The sequence below is a fragment of the Scyliorhinus canicula genome, chromosome 19 (assembly GCF_902713615.1).
Source record: "Scyliorhinus canicula chromosome 19, sScyCan1.1, whole genome shotgun sequence".
NCBI classification, from domain to species: Eukaryota; Metazoa; Chordata; class Chondrichthyes; order Carcharhiniformes; family Scyliorhinidae; genus Scyliorhinus; species Scyliorhinus canicula.
This window is the reverse complement of record NC_052164.1, coordinates 4,207,638-4,226,565: the sequence shown is the minus strand read 5'-3', so window position 1 is coordinate 4,226,565 and position 18,928 is coordinate 4,207,638. Positions and strand designations below refer to the sequence as shown.

The window sequence follows — 18,928 nt, the reverse complement described above, 5'->3', positions numbered from 1 at the left end:
GCAGTGCATCTTGTACACGGTACACACGCTGTCACTACGCTGGGACTGAATATGTTGGTAGATGGGTGGCGATCAACCGGGGCTGCTTTGTTCTGGATGGTGCCGAGCTTCTTGTGTGTTATTGGAGCTGAACTCAACCAGGCAAGTGGAGAATTTTCCATCACTCCTGACTGGAGCCCTGTTGATGGTGGACAGACATTGGGGAATCAGGTGGAGAGTTACTTACCATGGAATTCCCAGCTCTTGTAGCCACAGTATTTACAACAGGTCCAGCAGTTAATTTCAATGGTGACCTTCGATGGACCTTCAATGGTGAACAGTACAGCACAGTCTAAGGTGCGAGGGGCAAGGTTTAGAGGAGATGTACGAGGTAGTTTTTTACACAGAGGGTAGCGGGTGCCTAGAACTCGCTGCCGGAGGAGGTGGAGGAAGCAGGGACGAAAGTGATGTTTAAGGGGCATCTTGACAAATACATGAATAGGATGGGAATAGAGGGATGCGGACCCAGGAAGTGTAGAAGCTTTTAGTTTAGACGGGCAGCATGGTCGGCACGGGCTTGGAGGGCCGAAGGGCCTGTTCCTATGCTGTACTTTTCTTTGTTCTTTGTTTTTTTCCCCCAGTACAGGCCCTTCAGCCCACGATGTTGTGCCGACCATTTATCCTAATCTAAGATGGTTATGAACAGAAATATTGCCAAATGTGATATTAATCCTTGCAGTCCAGAGAGACCAGGTTTAAAACTCAGCTTTAAATATCAGACAATATAAAATTAATTATCTGTACATCAAATAACCACTGCATAATTTTCGTAGAATGCTATCATTTAAGAAAAGTCCTGAGCACCTCTGTAGTTTGTTGTGTTTCCTGCTTCTATTTCTATTGATGGTGTAAGAGCAACTGAACACTTTGATCTGCCAGCCTTATTACCTTGGCTGTAATTGCGACACCATATCCCAGCCAGGGATGATCAAGTAATTTCCCGTCAACCATGCCCAGGGACCACAGTGCTGCAGTGACTGGGATTAATGGTTGGAGCAGATCCTGTGTGTGAAGATCCTTGTTCCATTGCTGGAGAAATCACTCTGCTTTAATCAGGAGAAGTTGCTGTAGTTTTGGTGATGAGTTCAGCTTGCTGTAATCTGTATAAACCCAACTAGACACTGTTTGCTGTAACATAGATGCTTTTTTTCTGTAAAGTGGGTATCGTTTGGTGTAAATACCACCCCACCTCCAACTCATTGTCAATATTCGCTTCATAAAGGGGCAGCACGGTGGCACAGTGGTTAGCACTGCTGCCACACGGCATCGAGGTCCCAGGTTCGATCCCGGCTCTGGGTGGAGTTTGTACATTCTCCCCGTGTTTGCGTAGGTTTCGCCCCCACAACCCAAAGATGTGCAGGTTAGGTGGATTGGCCATGCTAAATTGTCCCTTAATTGGAAAAAATGAATTGGGTACTCTAAATTTATTTTTAAAAAATATTCGCTTTCAAATTTTTTCTACCAAAATGAATCACCTCGCACTTATCAGGGTTAAACTCCATCTGCCATTTTTCGGCCCAGCTCTGCATCCTATCAATGTCTCTTTGCAGCCTACAACAGCCCTCCACCTCATCCACTACTCCACCAATCTTGGTGTCATCAGCAAATTTACTGACCCATCCTTCAGCTCCCATCCTCCAAGTCATTGATAAAAATCACAAACAGCAGAGGGCCCACCCAAGATAGATTTACTCAGGGACATTGGCAGGCTCAACTGCTTTCGTAACTCCGGACGGGTCATACCAGTGTCAAATCATGCCATTTGGTCTCAGAAATGCCACTGCCACCTTTCAAAGGCTGATGAACCAGGAAATGGCAGGCTTATCCAATTGCGTAGTGTGCCGAGATGACCTCCCAGTGTACACTAACACCTGGGAAACTCACTGAGATTACCTGGACATCTTCCAGAAATTACGGTCAGCTGACCTTGTGGTCAATCCTCGGGGATGATATACTTTCCACAGAGGGCGTGCAAATAAGGTTCACCGATCCTGAGGATGGTGGGATTTTCCTATGAGGAGAGATTGTGGAAACTTTTGAATTTAGAAAAACAAGGCGATCTCATAGAAACATAGAAAATTATTACTGGGCTCGACAGGGTAGATGCAGGAAGGATGTTTTCCCTGTCTGGGGGCATCTAGAACCAGGGACACAGTCTCAGAATAAGGGGCAAACCATTTAGGATTGAGATCAGGAATTCTGTCAATCAGAGGCTGGTGAATCTTTGGAATTCTCTACCTCAGAGGTCTGTGGTTTTCAGTATTGAGTATATTCACAGCAGAGATCAATAGATTTTTAGGTATTAAAGATACCAAGGAATTTGGGAGATCATGGAGGAAAATGGAGTTGAGGTAGAAAATCAGCCATGATCTTCTCGAGAAGGCTCGAAGGGTGAAAGGTCGACATCTACTAGTATCCTAAATTCCACAGGATGGCTGTGACATCATTTGGAGATGCACATTGCTGAGATTCAAACTCCATTGTGTCAGTGCTCCTGTCATCAGGGACCTTTTATGTGGACAATTGGAACACTGAGTCACCTGACAGGTATCAGCTTGTATAAAGAAACAATTATTAATACATTTTTAGAGAGCAGCTCAATTGTGAGTCCTTCTGGGATACAAGGAGACCGCAGAGTGAAGAGATCCTGCCCAGCAAAAGGATGAACCCTGCGTACAATTCACTAAGAGGCAAAGTGGGACTAGCCATTTACTTACCGATTTGAAGAACCAAGCCAGATCTTCATTACTCGGGCTTAACTGCACCTCAGATGGAGCAAAGCTAGAAATATGTTGCTACAGGTAGTAAGCCATTGCAAATTCATCATCAGAAACTTCCAACCTCCATTTCTTCAGTGAACAAAAAAAGAATCAGACCTGCAATGTCTCCAGCTTCCATCTTGAAACACTGGAGAAATTGTAATGATTTGGACTTTTAAAGAACACTTAAGTGCACGCTACCACTTTTGTAATCATTTTTTCTTGTGTGTGTGAGTGGGTGCGATTGCGATTACATTCAGATGTTAAGAAATAAACATTTATTCCCTTTCTTAAACTTAAGAGAAAACCTGTCTTGTGTCTGCACTTGAGAGTCACAGCATTCAAGGAGTTAAAGCACCCTCTCCCCTGTCTGCAAAACTTTCAAAAGGGAATTGGATGAAAATTTGAAAAAGATGCAGGCTGTGAGGAAAGAATCGGGAAATTGAGCAAATTGGCTTGCTCTTTTCAAAGAGGTGCAATGGGCTGAATGGCCTTCTTCTGTACTGTATGGTTTTATGATAGAAGTAATTATTGTGATAGCATCAGTACTGAGCAACACTGTGACAAATTTCACAAGGGAGCATAGTATCAGGATTAATGGATACCAGGGAGTGATTGCAACACAGTAACCTAATCTTCAGGATCTTAAAATTAGATTACTGGGTGGAAATCTCTCCCTGCTATCATTTATAACATACTGGAGAACCATTTATTTTGTTTTTTGAGTGTATATCTCATGTTGGCTGTGTCAATCGATGGAAAGTGTCAGTGTGTTTCAATCTTGCTGATGTGCAATAATGTTCACAGTTGATGGATAAATGACTGTGACATTGTCACTCTAGGTCTAATTGGGAAATAATTTGCCGTTACTAGGAAAATTATCCAGCCAATTGATGATGTACAGCTTTATTCTACAGCTGTACATCCCACAGAGCATATATCACAAGCAAATTCACGACTTTCACAAGCAATAATTTCCAGGTTTTATATTTTTTCCCACTTCTAAAATGTCAAAACATTAAAAGGCATATATTATTATATTATTGGAGGAACTGTACTTCATTATAGTAAACTTGAAAGAACAGAGATCTCGTAAGATCTGTAACGAAGGAAGGACCTGAAAAGGTAGTTGTATCAGATTCCATAGAAAGTTTAATGAGCTGTTTGTGTAGTGTTTGCACATTCTCCCCATGCCTGCGTGGGTCTCACCCCCACAATCCAAAGATGTTCAGGGTAGGTGGATTGCTCACGCTAAAATTGCACCTTAATTGGGAAAATTTTAAAAAAAAAGAAAGTTTAATGAGTCAATTGGGTGCACCTGAAAATAACTAATTTAGAGTTTTAGGGAAAAGCCGAAGAGACTAAATTGGAAAACTCTTTCAAAGGGCCGGCACAGACAAGATGGGCTCAATGGTTTAATTCTGTGATGGAAGATTCTATGACTCCCCCATCTCTCTGCTTCTGTTGTCATTGCAGATCCCATGACAATATTTGAAGGGAGGCAGGGAGTTCTCCAGGTGAACATCTGTCTCTGATTCAGAGGCAGATGAAGTTGTCAAACGTATTCCTTTTACCTGACGCCCTGTGAGCTGTTGCTGGGATATGTAATGAGGTTCTGTGTAAATCTACATCTGTCTTTTAGAAAAGTTATTCCACTCGAATAAGAGTATGACATAGGAGGAGGCAGGGCTGAAGGCATCCGGGTCTTAACAGCACCCTGGTTTGTTTATTTCTTTTGCATTTCAGAGATATTCGGAATTCATAGAATCAATTAATCATAGAATCCCTACATTGCAGAAGGAGGCCATTTGGCCCATCAAGTCTGAACCAACACTCCGAACGAGGCCCATTCCCCCGCCCTATCCCTGTAACCCCACCTATCCTTTGGACACTTAGGGGCAATTATCATCGTCAATCCATTTAACCTGCATATCTTTGGACTGTGGGAATAAACCAGAGGAAACCCAAGCAAACACCGGGAGAAAGTGCAAACTCCACAGACAGGTCACCCAAGGCCAGAATTGAACCCGGACCTCTGGCACTGTGAGGTAGCAGTGCTAACCACTGTGCCACCATCATTCTATGGAAGAAAATGGCCGATTAAATCAGGAACATGAAGCTGGCCTCCTGCTGCACGGTAGGGATTCTATTTTAGGGTGTAAGTGCGCACTGTGGGAAAATGAGAACTAGAGTAAAAGAATCTACACATTGTGGGCAGGGAGGGATGCTTGTATTGCTGCTTGTATGAGTAAAAAACACAAAATATCGATTACCATTCTGCATTTTTTCCAGTTCTCTTTTTTTAAAATGACAGTATTGGTTCTCTGGATACGGTGTCACTGGCACGGCCAGCGTTTATTACCCATCTGAGGCAGTGGTGAGCCGTCTTCTTGAACTGCTGCAGATTGTGTAGTATACACACACCATAGGATTTTGACGCAGTAGCAATGAATGAAGGGCCAGTATATTTCCAGGTCAGGATGGTGTGTGATTTGGAGGAGAACTCACAGGTGGTGATGTTGTCCTGTACCTGCTGCCTTTGTCCTTCTCGGTGGTGGAGGTAATCTCGGTGACCAGTTTGGAAGATGCTATTGAAGGAACCGTGACAGGTTGCTGCAGTGTATCTTGTAGGTGGTACACACAGCTGCCACTGTGCGCTGGCGGTGGAGTGAGTGATTGGGCACACAGCTGCCACTGTGCGCTAGCGGTGGAGTGAGTGATTGGGCACACAGCTGCCACTGTGCGCTGGAGGGAGTGATTGGGCACACAGCTGCCACTGTGCGCTGGAGGGAGTGATTGGGCACACAGCTGCCACTGTGCGCTGGCGGTGGAGTGAGTGATTGGGCACACAGCTGCCACTGTGCGCTAGCGGTGGAGTGAGTGATTGGGCACACAGCTGCCACTGTGCGCTGGAGGGAGTGATTGGGCACACAGCTGCCACTGTGCGCTGGCAGTGGAGTGAGTGATTGGGCACACAGCTGCCACTGTGCGCTGGTGGTGGAGGGAGTGATTGGGCACACAGCTGCCACTGTGCGCTGGAGGGAGTGATTGGGCACACAGCTGCCACTGTGCGCTGGCGGTGGAGGGAGTGATTGGGCACACAGCTGCCACTGTGCGCTGGAGGGAGTGATTGGGCACACAGCTGCCACTGTGCGCTAGCGGTGGAGGGAGTGATTGGGCACACAGCTGCCACTGTGCGCTGGAGGGAGTGATTGGGCACACAGCTGCCACTGTGCTCTGGTGGTGGAGGGAGTGATTGGGCACACAGCTGCCACTGTGCGCTGGAGGGAGTGATTGGGCACACAGCTGCCACTGTGCGCTGGAGGGAGTGATTGGGCACACAGCTGCCACTGTGCGCTGGCAGTGGAGGGAGTGATTGGGCACACAGCTGCCACTGTGCGCTGGAGGGAGTGATTGGGCACACAGCTGCCACTGTGCGCTGGAGGGAGTGATTGGGCACACAGCTGCCACTGTGCGCTGGAGGGAGTGATTGGGCACACAGCTGCCACTGTGCGCTGGAGGGAGTGATTGGGCACACAGCTGCCACTGTGGGCTGGCGGTGGAGGGAGTGATTGGGCACACAGCTGCCACTGTGGGCTGGCGGTGGAGGGAGTGATTGGGCACACAGCTGCCACTGTGGGCTGGCGGTGGAGGGAGTGATTGGGCACACAGCTGCCACTGTGCGCTGGCGGCGGAGTGAGTGATTGGGCACACAGCTGCCACTGTGCGCTGGCGGTGGAGTGAGTGATTGGGCACACAGCTGCCACTGTGCGCTGGAGGGAGTGATTGGGCACACAGCTGCCACTGTGCGCTGGGGGGAGTGATTGGGCACACAGCTGCCACTGTGCGCTGGCGGTGGAGGGAGTGATTGGGCACACAGCTGCCACTGTGGGCTGGCGGTGGAGGGAGTGATTGGGCACACAGCTGCCACTGTGCGCTGGAGGGAGTGATTGGGCACACAGCTGCCACTGTGCGCTGGAGGGAGTGATTGGGCACACAGCTGCCACTGTGGGCTGGCGGTGGAGGGAGTGATTGGGCACACAGCTGCCACTGTGGGCTGGCGGTGGAGGGAGTGATTGGGCACACAGCTGCCACTGTGGGCTGGCGGTGGAGGGAGTGATTGGGCACACAGCTGCCACTGTGGGCTGGCGGTGGAGGGAGTGATTGGGCACACAGCTGCCACTGTGCGCTGGCGGCGGAGTGAGTGATTGGGCACACAGCTGCCACTGTGCGCTGGCGGTGGAGTGAGTGATTGGGCACACAGCTGCCACTGTGCGCTGGAGGGAGTGATTGGGCACACAGCTGCCACTGTGCGCTGGGGGGAGTGATTGGGCACACAGCTGCCACTGTGCGCTGGCGGTGGAGGGAGTGATTGGGCACACAGCTGCCACTGTGCGCTGGAGGGAGTGATTGGGCACACAGCTGCCACTGTGCGCTGGAGGGAGTGATTGGGCACACAGCTGCCACTGTGCGCTGGGGGGAGTGATTGGGCACACAGCTGCCACTGTGCGCTGGCGGTGGAGGGAGTGATTGGGCACACAGCTGCCACTGTGCGCTGGGGGGAGTGATTGGGCACACAGCTGCCACTGTGCGCTGGCGGTGGAGGGAGTGATTGGGCACACAGCTGCCACTGTGCGCTGGCGGTGGAGTGAGTGATTGGGCACACAGCTGCCACTGTGGGCTGGCGGTGGAGGGAGTGATTGGGCACACAGCTGCCACTGTGCGCTGGAGGGAGTGATTGGGCACACAGCTGCCACTGTGCGCTGGAGGGAGTGATTGGGCACACAGCTGCCACTGTGCGCTGGCGGTGGAGGGAGTGATTGGGCACACAGCTGCCACTGTGCGCTGGCGGTGGGGGGGAGTGAATGTTTAAGGTGGTAAATGAGACCTCAATCGAGCAGGCAACTTTCTCCTGTATTAAATAATTGTGTTCATACTCTTTATTTAATCAGCAGCCAGGTTATCAATCTCTAAAACAAAATACACAAACAGCATTTACCTAATTTGTTCTTTCTAGAGACCTGGTTGCAGCTGAACTACCCTGGTTACACCCTGCCAGTGAAAGCTGTGCCCTTTCGTGGGGCTTCTGCATAATTTCTCATTTGCTACAGATTGTGTTGCAACCAGCTGGTCATTTCAAACCAAAAATCAGAATTAAAACTGGGTCTCCATTTCTGATCTCTGTCTGTTTACATAATAATAATCTTTATTAGTGTCACAAGTAGGCTGACATTAACACAGCAATGAAGTTACTGTGAAAATCGCCTAGTTGCCACATTCCGGCGCCTGTTCGGGTACACAGAGGGAGAATTCAGAATGTCCAATTCACCTAACAGCACGTCTTTCAGGACTTGGAGGAAACTGGAACACCCGGAGGAAACCCACGCAGACTCAGGGAGAACACAGACTCTGCACATTCTCCAGCTATCTTCACTTTTTTACAAAATCAAAGTGGGGAGGGAAGGCGAATGTAGCTAGCTCTTTCAGAAACCCTACCACAGCCACTTTACAGAACGTCACAATTTACCAGCACTGGTTCGGTGGGTTGCACCCTCACTTCTGATTCAGACGATTGTTGTGGGTCCAAATTCCACTCCATGGGTTTGAGCACAAAATGCAAGCTGACACTCCCAATTGAAGTGTTGGCTAGTGTAGACTTGAGAGATGAACAGACACTTCCAACACTGATGAAGGTTCAACTCAATTTTATTAACTACTTCTAACTAACTAACACACGATGACTGTGGGTCTAAATGATGCTAACTTAAACAAGAGACCTAAACCTTGTCCGAACCAGTTGATTCTCTCAGCATGTGGTGTGAGTCTGTGCTGGGCTGGATAAGTTCTTGTTACACTGAGAGGCAGCACCCAGAATGAGCGGGAACCGTGGTGCCCTCTGCCTTTATAGTGTGTGTATTCTAACTGGTGGTTGGCTGCGGTGTTTGTACATGTTGATTGGTCCCTGTGTGTGTCCATCAGTGTGTGTCTGCACCATGATATACTGGTGTATATTATGACACCAATGTCAGTACTGAGGGAGTGCCGCACTGTCAAGAGGGTCAATACTGAGGGACTGCTGCCCTGTCAGAGGGTCAATACTGAAGGAGTGCCGCACTGTCAAGAGGGTCAATACTGAGGGAGCGCTGTACTGTCAGAGGGTCAGTACTGAGAGAGTGCTGCACTGTCAGAGGGTCAGTACTAAGGGAGTGCCGCACTGTCAGATGGTCAGTACTGAGGGAGTGCCGCACTGTCAGAGGGTCAGTACTGAGGGAGTGCTACCCTGTCAGAGGGTCAATACTGAAGGAGTGCCGCACTGTCAAGAGGGTCAATACTGAGGGAGCGCTGCACTGTCAGATGGTCAGTACTGAGGGAGCGCTGCACTGTCAGAGGGTCAGTACTGAGGGAGTGCCGCACTGTCAGAGGGTCAGTACTGAGGGAGTGCTGCACTGAATTGAACCCGTGCTGCTGGCTCTGTTGTGCATCACAAACCAGGGCCGGGATTCTCCCCTACCCGGCGGGGCGGGGGTCCCGGCCTGTTGGAGAGGCGTGAACCACTTCGGCGTTGGGCCACCCCAAAGGTGCGGACATCTCCGCACCTTTAGGAGCCAAGCCCTCACATTGAGGTCGGCGTAAGTCATGCACCGGAGCGTCAGCGACTGCTGACGTCATACCGGCGCATGCGCAGGGGAGGGGGTCTCTTTCCGCCTCGGTGAAGACCATGGCGTAGGCGGAAGAAAAAGAATGCCCCCCACGGCACAGGCCCGCCCGCCGATCGGTGGGCCCCGATTGCGGGCCAGGCCACCGTGCCCCCTCCCCTCCCCCCTCAGGACCCCGGCGCCCGCCTGCGCCGCCAATCAGGTAGGTGGTTTAATCCACGCCGGCGGGAGAGGCCTGTCAGCGGCGGGTCTTCGGCCCATCGCGAGCTTGAGAATCGCTGCGGGGGGCCCGCCGACCAGCACGGCGCGATTCCCGCCCCCGCTGAATCTCGGGGGGCGGAGAATTCGGGACACGGCGGGGGTGGGATTGACACCGGCCCCGGGCGATTCTCTGACCCGGCGGGGGGGGGGGGTCGGTGAATCCCGCCCCAGCTGTCTAGCCCAGGGACTGGTTTAGCACAGGGCTAAAATAGTTGGCTTTTAAAGCAGACTAAGGCAAGCCAGCAGCACGGTTCAATTCCCGTACCAGCCTCCCGGAACAGGTGCCGGAATGTGGCGACTAGGGGCTTTTTACAGTAACTTCATTTGAAGCCTACTTGTGACAATAAGCGATTATCATTTCATTTAATTTAGCTGAACCAGCCCCTTATTAAAACTGATAATGATCAGGTTGCTGCGTGTGGGATGATGCTGTGCGCAAGTTGGCTCCAGTTTCCTACATTCAAACAGTGAGTACTCTTCATTGGCTTTTTGAGAATAAGTCTTTAATTTTTCATATGCTGGCCTGGTTTCTGGCTGCAGTGTGTGCGTCCACTGTGTGAAGCACATCATCCTTTGATGCCATTTTGTTCTTCTGCAGCACGGTACCCCACAATCTCAGGGCTCTTGCAGTCAGCAGGGCCACTTCTGCGCACAGCCATAATGTGATTTACAAAGCAGAAAAACCACCTCCCCTGGCATCACCCTTCAGCTGTGGAGATTTAATGACACCTGTGGGGATGAGGGTGGGTCGTTTGTTCATAAACTCCCCTCTGTTGTGTCTCCCAATCCACAGTTCCATCAATCCTAATGAGCAAGAACGGAAGCATTAATTGAGCTGAAGGTTACAAAAGCTGATTCATGCATAAATATTGCCTTGCTCCACGCACACCCACACAGAAGGTGACTCAGCCATTTAACAGGATTTAAGCACTCTGCATAGATACATGCACAATGTAGCTTCTCTGTACAGCAACCACTTGCATTTATATCGCACCTTAATGTTGTAAAGCGTCCCAAGGTGCTTCAATGGACTGTCATCAGAATACAGTTTGACAACGAGCCACATATGGAGATATTAGGCCAAGTGACTAAAATCTTGGTGAAAGAGGTAGGTTTAAAAAAAAAATTTAGAATACCCAATTCTTTTTATTTCCAATTAAGGGGCAATTTAGCATGGCCAATCCACCTACCCTGCACATCTTTGGGCTGTGGGGGCGAAACCCACGCAGACACGGGGAGAATGTGCAAACTCCACACAGACAGTGACCCAGAGCCGGGATGGAACCTGGGACCTCGGCGCTGTGAGGCAGCAGTGCTAACCACTGCGCCACCCTGCTGCCCTAGAGAGGTAGGTTTTATGGAGTGTCTCGGAGGAAGAGTGAGAGGTAGAGAGGTGGCAGTGGTTTAGGGAGGGAATTCCAGACGTCAAGGCCCAGGCGGCTGAAGCATGGCTGCCAATAGTGAATTGATGAAAACTGGTGGTTGGATAAGAGGCCAAATTGCAGAGATATTGAAGGTTTGGAGATAGGGAGAGGTGATGCCAAGGAGGGGTTTGAAAACAAGAATTTTAAAATCTAAGTGTAGCTAGACCAGGAGTCAATGCAGGCCATCAAGCACAGAGCGTGACACGTGAACAGTACTTTCTATAAATTAGGACACAGGCAGCAGAGATTTGGAATGAGTTGATGTGAGAGGCGGAAGGTTGGAGATTGACCAGAAATCATTGGAATAGTTGGGTTTGGAGGTAACAGAAGCATAACATCTGACTCATAGGACGATGAGGCATCCAGCTCACATCACAGTCCACAAATGTCCCGTATTAAAAGGCATTATTGAATTTGCTAGGAATTCTTTCACTTGTTTGGCTTTGTTACTCTATTATTGAAATAAGCAGTAAATGTCAATCGATTCAAAGTTGCTTCACCGGGCAGCTGTCCAATATTTGTGTGTCATATAGCCCAGAGTCACAGCTACATATCAGCCTGAGAGTATCTGACAGGAATCATTGCAGGCCAAGGACCTGGGTAATTTCACAATAATGCAGAATATATCATTCCAACTTGGTCCTCATATTCCGTCTGAGGCAGCTGGCTCTTCCTGTGCTGCAGGGACGTTGGCGCTAGTTTCGATGTCACTCGCCAGAATGTGAGAGGGTGAGCTGGTTACAAACAGAAAGTATGCGAGTCAGTTCCTGAGGCATCATTTAGATTTGAATCACAACCTAGCTGCTATCCTGTCAGAATGCACCAATCAGGGGTCACTGGGCATGCATTGTGAAGGAATGTGAATCGGTGCTGTAATCCTTTACCCAAATCGTCCTACTATCCCAAAATGAGAATGGCGCTTCCCTTATGTAGAGATAAATTCAGTCAAGCAGCTGCTCACCTGTGTCAACCTGTGACTGATGTAGCAAGGCTGAGGAGCAGATGCCATCTGCTGCTCACCTGGGCACGATCCTTGGCAGCGCAGTAACTGCAGCACAGTCGTGTAACGATGATATTACCAGATCAGCAGAGACCATGAGCCAATCATCGTGAGGATACAAACTCAAATCTGGGAATTTAAATTCTGTTTTTACAAAAGTGCAAAGTTAAATCCTAGCTCCGGTGTCATAGAAAACTCCGGGTCACTTTCGTGAACCCACCATCCCTTATCCCGATCTGACCTTTATGGGACTCCAGAATCAACTCTTAACTGCCTTCTGAAGTGATCTAACAAGTCATGCCATGACCAGCAAGTCATGCCCGAGAATTAATATTTTTTTTAATTACAAAGAAATGAAAAATTACAGAAGAAAAGAGCCTTGCTGAAGAAGTCTCCTCCATATTTTAGATAGAAAGGTTATTGCTTTAGCATTTCCTTTCATCTAGTCGAGAAGCAGACTGATCATTCTGTGCCAGTGTGAGGCAGCATCACATCACACCACAAATCGCATTCTCATCTGATTTCTTGTCAAATTAATAATTTCCTACAGGACACCTATTTTTCTGTCCAGTTTTTCCTCTCTTTTATCGAGGCCCATTAACGCACGTTCACGTTCTGACTCTGAAGTTTGTGATTTCAAGTCCCTTCTAGAGATATATTTCAGTGCAACTCTGAAATAAAATGAAATGAAATGAAAATCGCTTATTGTCACAAGTAGGCTTCAAATGAAGTTACTGTGAAAAGCCCCTAGTCGCCACATTCTGGCGCCTGTTCGGGGAGGCTGGTACGGGAATTGAACCGTGCTGCTGGCCTGCCTTGGTCTGCTTTCAAAGCCAGCGATTTAGCCCTGTGCTAAACCAGCCCCTAACTCTGAGGGCGCTCTGCACTGTCAGAGGTGCCATCTTTAAGATGAGATACTAAAGAGACCTGTCTGTTCTCTCTGGTGGATGTAAAATATCCCATGCCATTGTTTTGAAGCTGTGCAGTGGAATTCTCCCTGGTGTTCAGGCCTCTATTTAGCCGTCAATCAACACCTCAAAACAGTCGATCTGATTATTATCACATTGCTGTTTCTGGGAGTTTGCTTGGAGCAAATTGGCTGCTTCGTTTCCGACATCACAACAGTGACTACACTTCAAAAGAAATACTACGTTGCCTGTAAGACTTTGTGATGTTGTGAGATTATGTAAGGTGCTTTATAAATGTTTACGTCTGTCCTAATCGGATATCTACACACATGCATTTCCCAACAGCAGAGCCTCTGGTCAGTGAACCCGGGCTGATTTTGCCATTTGGCCGTTAATTGCTGCCCAGGGGAGAACACGCTGCCGGAGAACAGGCCAACCATCATCATGCCTTAGTTCAGCAGTGGCTCTCAGAAAGAGCTTCAGAGAGTCTGCCAAAGACAGGGTTGAGGAAAAGGAATTTGCTAACAGAGACAGACAGAGAAGCAACAAGCTTACTGCTGATGAGAAATCACTGAAAGCTACTGGAGATTGCAACACAACGGTCCCTTTAAGTCACAGAATTGATTGGGCTCTAATTGGACTTTGGCAGGGATGTAAAACAGACTGTCCATCTCACTGACTAGCGTCAGTGGGAGTAAATATCGAGGTGTGGGGTTGGAATGTGGGTCTGAACTGGTCACAGATGTGACACCAGGGGTTTTGCATATTCACAGTCATTCCTTATATCATGAAGTCTTACAGCTTAGGAGGAGGCCATTCAGCCAATCATTCCTGTGCTGCTTCTTTTTTTTAATATAGATTTACAGTACCCTATTCTTTTTCCAATGAAGGGGCAATTTAGCGTGTCCAGTTCACCTACCCTGCACATCTTTGGGTTGTGGGGGTGAGACCCACGCAGACACGGGGAGAATGAGCTAACTCCACACGGACCAATTCCATTTATTAAGAAGTTACTACTGAACCTTGTCTCACTGTTATTTAAGGTGGTGTATTCCAGTAAAAGAAGTCACAGGAAACACAGGAGATAGGAACAGGAGGAGGACATTGATCTCTTCACGCCTGCTCCGCCATTCAACAAGATCATGGCAGGTCTGGCTGTGGTCTCAATACTGCTCTGCAGTCAGTTCTACAGAACCCATGGCTCCCTTGTCTATCAAAAATCTAACTGACTAAACTCAATATCCCAGTCTTCCCTTTCTGGGGAAGAGAATTTCACAGACTAATGACTCTTTGGAAAATTCTCCATATCCCAGTCTCAAATGATTGGCCTCTTATTCTTACACTGTGCCCCTAGTTCTTCGTCTCTTCTGCGGGTAGAGACATCCTCGCAATATTTGCCCTATCAAATTCCTTCGGGATCTGACACACTTCAATAAGATCACTTCTCATTCTTCTGAACTCCAATGGGCATACGCCCAACCTGTTCGACCTTTCTCACCCCAGGAATCAGGCGAGTGAACCTTCTCTGTTTTGCTTTTAAGGCTATTATATCAAATAATTACATCAAAACTGTACACAGTATTTCAGATGTGGTCTCACAGTTGCAGTAAAATTTCTCTACTTTTATATTCCATTCCTCTTGCAATAAATTCCAATATTCCAATTTGCCTTCTTAATCATTTGCTGTACCTGCATACTAACCTTTTTGTGCTTCTTGTAGCAGGATAATCAGATACCTCTGTACCAGGTATCGGCTTCTGCAATCACTCTCTATTTAAACAGCATTTCTATTCTTCCGACCATAGTGGACAGATTCATATTTTCCCTCATTATGCTCCAAATGTTTGCCCAATGGCTTAACTTGGCGCTATCCCTTTACAAACTCTCTGCCTCCTCTTGACAACTTCCTTTCCTACCTACCTTCGTGTCATCAGCAATTTTCCGATACATTCCCAAAGCTCCCATACATTCGATCCCTTCATCCAAATTATTGATGCGGATTGTAAATAGTTGAGGGGTCAGCACCGATGGTATCCCGTTTGTTAGATCTTACCAACCCAAAAAAGATCCATTTATGCCTACTCTCTGCTTCTCCTTAGCTTTTTTTTTAAATTTAGAGTAGCCAATTCTTTTTTTTCTAATTAAGGGGCAATTTAGCGCGACCAATCCATCTAGCCTGCACATTTTTGGATTGTAGGGGCGATACTCATGAAAGCATGGGGAGAATGTGAAAACTCCACATGGACAGTGACCCAGAGCCGGGATTAAACCTGGGACTTGGGCGCCGTGAGACAACAGTGTTAACCACTGCGCCACTGTGCTGCCCCTGCTTCCTCTGAGCTAACCAATCATTTATTCATGCCATTGATACCTCCTACACCATGTAACCTTATCTTGTGGAGTAATCTTTGATGTGGCATGTACCTTCTGCAAACTCAGGTACACTACATGTACAGCTTTCCCTTTATCCACCTTTCTTAATACTTCATTAAGATGCTCTAATAAATTAGTTAAAAACAATTTCCCTTTCACAAACCCATGTTGACTGTGCCTTATCAAATTATGATGTTCTGAGTATCCTGCTATACTCCCTCTTTAATGATGGATTCTGGGGGCAGCACAGTGGCACAGTGGTTAGCCCTGCTGCCTCATGGCGCCAGGGGTCCTGGGTTCGATTCCGGCTCTGGGTCACTGTCCGTGTGGAGTTTGCACATTACAACCGTGTCTGCGTGGGTTTCGCCCCCACAACCCAAAGATGTGTAGGGTAGGTGGATTGGCCACACTAAATTGACCCTTAATTGGAAAAAAATGAATTGGGTACTCTAAATTTTTTTACATTTTAAATAAATAAAAGGATGGATTCTAGCGATTTCCCTATAATTATTTCCCACTGGCTGTTTTGCCAGTTGGTGTTCGGTTTCTTTCACGTCTGCGAGGTGGTGTAAAGTTAACATGCAGTTTGGTAACCACCTTTCCCGCCTCTTAATGCTCACAAGCCACCGATTACCTTTCACACTCGTAGCCGACAGCCCCAGCATCCTCTCTGGGCAGAACGCTCTTCCTGCACATGGCGTGTTCCAGGATGGCTTCATTGACAGAGAAGGGAGTATGGCCCTGAACACAAGACTCAATCTGCGCCGGGGACAGCTGCGTCTGCAGGAAGAGGTGCAGCTGACTGTCAGACAGAAAGACCGTCGTGTGGAGAACCCTAAAAGAGAAATAGGACTGCATTTATATAGTGCCTTTCACAACCTTGGGACATCTCAAAGCGTTTAATTGTTGATACACGTTCAAAGTATAGTCACATTTTTAACAGAGAAACACAGCAGTCAAAAACGTTCCCATGAACAGTAATGGAATACACAGATCAACTTTTTTTTTCAGTGATGTTAAATGTTGGCCTTGAGGACAGGGGAATCGCCCATGTTCTTCTTCAAATAGTGCAATGGGAATGTGAGACACTGGGCCAAACCTCGGCTTTAATGTCTCATCCAAAAGAGAGCTCCTCTAACGAATCAGCATTCCCCCACTGAGGCACCCAGAGGGGCTGGTTTAGCACTGGGCTAAATCGCTGGCTTTTAAAGCAGAACAAGGCAGGCCAGCCGCACGGTTCAATTCCCGTACCAGCCTCCCTGAACAGGCGTCGGAATGTGGTGACTAGGGGCTTTTCACAGTAACTTCATTCGAAGCCTACTTGTGACAATAAGCGATTTTCATTTCTCAGAGTGCTTTTTGAGTTAATCGAGATTTTTGAGTTCGAGTCTCTGGAGGGGGATTTGATTCCACAGCCTTCTGACTGAAAGTTGAGAGTGTGCCTCACTCAGCCACGACTGAAAGACCAAGAAGTGGGAAAGGAAATATCCAGTCACCAATAGGGAATTTAGAAGCAAGGCCTTCACCCAGTGGTAAAAGTGCGGAAGCCACTACTGCAGGGTGTGGTTGAAGCAAATAATAGATGCATTTAGCGGGAAGCTAGACAAGCACATGGGGGAGAAGGGAGTAGAGTAGAGTAGAGAAGGGAGTAGAGTGTTACAATGGTAGATTTAAAGGAGATAAAATGGGTGAAAGCTCGCGTGGCGCATTCGTACCAGCATCACCTGGTTGGGCCGAATGGTCTGGTTCTGTGTTGTATATTCTATGTGGGTAATCCTTTTTTTTAAATTTAGTGTACCCAGTTATTTTTTTCCCAATTAAGGGGCAATTTAGAGTGGCCAATGCACCTACCTTGCACATCTTTGGGTTGTGGGGGAGACCCACGCAGACTCGAGGAGAATGTGTAAACTCCACACAGTCCCGGGGCCCGGATGCTAACCACTGCGCCGCCGTGCTGCCCCATTGTATGTAATCCTGTATATGAAATGTGTAGTACGACAAATGAGGGCAGGTTCCCTCTCTCTCCATTTCTGACTCCAATGTCTGGATGGTAGCCACTCTTTCTGAGGCCGTTCTATGTGCACCAGCTGTGATACCAAGTGACCATCCTCCATATTTCTGAAACGAGTTGTTACAATCCGGAATGCACTGAGTATAGGGCGGTGATAGCAGATTCAATGATAACTTATAAAAGGGGAATTGGATAAATATTCGAAAAGGAACTAGGTGCTGGGCTTTGGGAAGAAGAGTAGGGATGTGGAACTAACTGAATAGCTTTTTCCACGAGACGGAACAATGGGCCCAATGGCCTCCTTTGTGTGGTATGATTCTACCTAATTTCATACACAGATAGTAATGGGAAGTCATCAAAGCTAAGCTCAATCCTGTCCTTACTTGTTATATCTATAAACACACACACACACAGGGGGAAACAGTCACACACCACACACACTGACAGGTACACACACACACCACAGGCATTCACGCACTGCACTTACAGGTACTCGCACACTCACACCATACACACTGACAAATACACACACACTCAGAGGTACACACACAACACACACTCAGAGGTACACACACACTCAGAGGTACACACACAGCACACACTCAGAGGTACACACACACTCAGAGGTACACACACAGCACACACTCAGAGGTACACACACACTCAGAGGTACACACACAGCACACACTCAGAGGTACACACACACTCAGAGGTCACATACACTCAGAGGTACACACACACTCACAGGTACACACACACTCACAGGTACACACACACTCACAGGTACACACACACTCAGAGGTCACACACACTCACAGGTACACACACACTCACAGGTACACACACACTCAGAGGTACACACACACTCACAGGTACACACACACTCACAGGTACACACACACTCAGAGGTCACACACACTCAGGTACACACACACTCACAGGTACACACACACTCAGAGGTACACACACACTCACAGGTACACACACAGCACACACTCACAGGTACACACACACACTCACAGGTACACACACACACTCACAGGTACACACACACTCACAGGTACACACACACTCAGAGGTCACACACACTCACAGGTACACACACACACTCACAGGTACACACACACTCACAGGTACACACACTCACAGGTACACACACACACTTACAGGTACACACACACACTCACAGGTACACACACTTACAGGTACACACACACTCACTCACACACACACAGCAGCAGAGGTCATGGGACAGTTATGAAGAGTAAATAGCCTGACCACAGCTGGCACACTGCACTTGCCTCAGTATCGCGCTGGAATAGCAGAGGTGCCTGAACTGGGCATCTTGTTCCTGATTGTTGTCATATGGGGGATACCTGTGATACCTGATGTAACTATCTGTGTGCAGAACCAAGTGCGAGTGATATATTGTTCATCAGGCCCTCACAGGTTGAAAATCCGGCCGGATTCATCAAAAGCCCAGAGATAAAGAATGGT

The 18,928-nt window shown here is 48.0% G+C and overlaps 1 protein-coding gene across 1 annotated transcript in view; it reads right to left on the bottom strand.

The window, feature by feature from the left end:
• Positions 1-10,196: 10,196 nt before the first annotated feature.
• Positions 10,197-18,928, bottom strand: part of LOC119954333 (sorting nexin-11-like) — a 129,257-nt gene continuing 120,525 nt past the window's right edge. Inside the window, exons 8-9 of the mRNA XM_038779472.1 lie at positions 16,055-16,255; positions 10,197-11,873 (exon numbers count right to left, since the gene is read on the bottom strand). Of these exons, the coding sequence (XP_038635400.1) occupies positions 11,783-11,873; positions 16,055-16,255 (292 nt within the window). The 3' untranslated portion in view covers positions 10,197-11,782. The remainder of the gene's footprint in view (positions 11,874-16,054; positions 16,256-18,928) is intronic.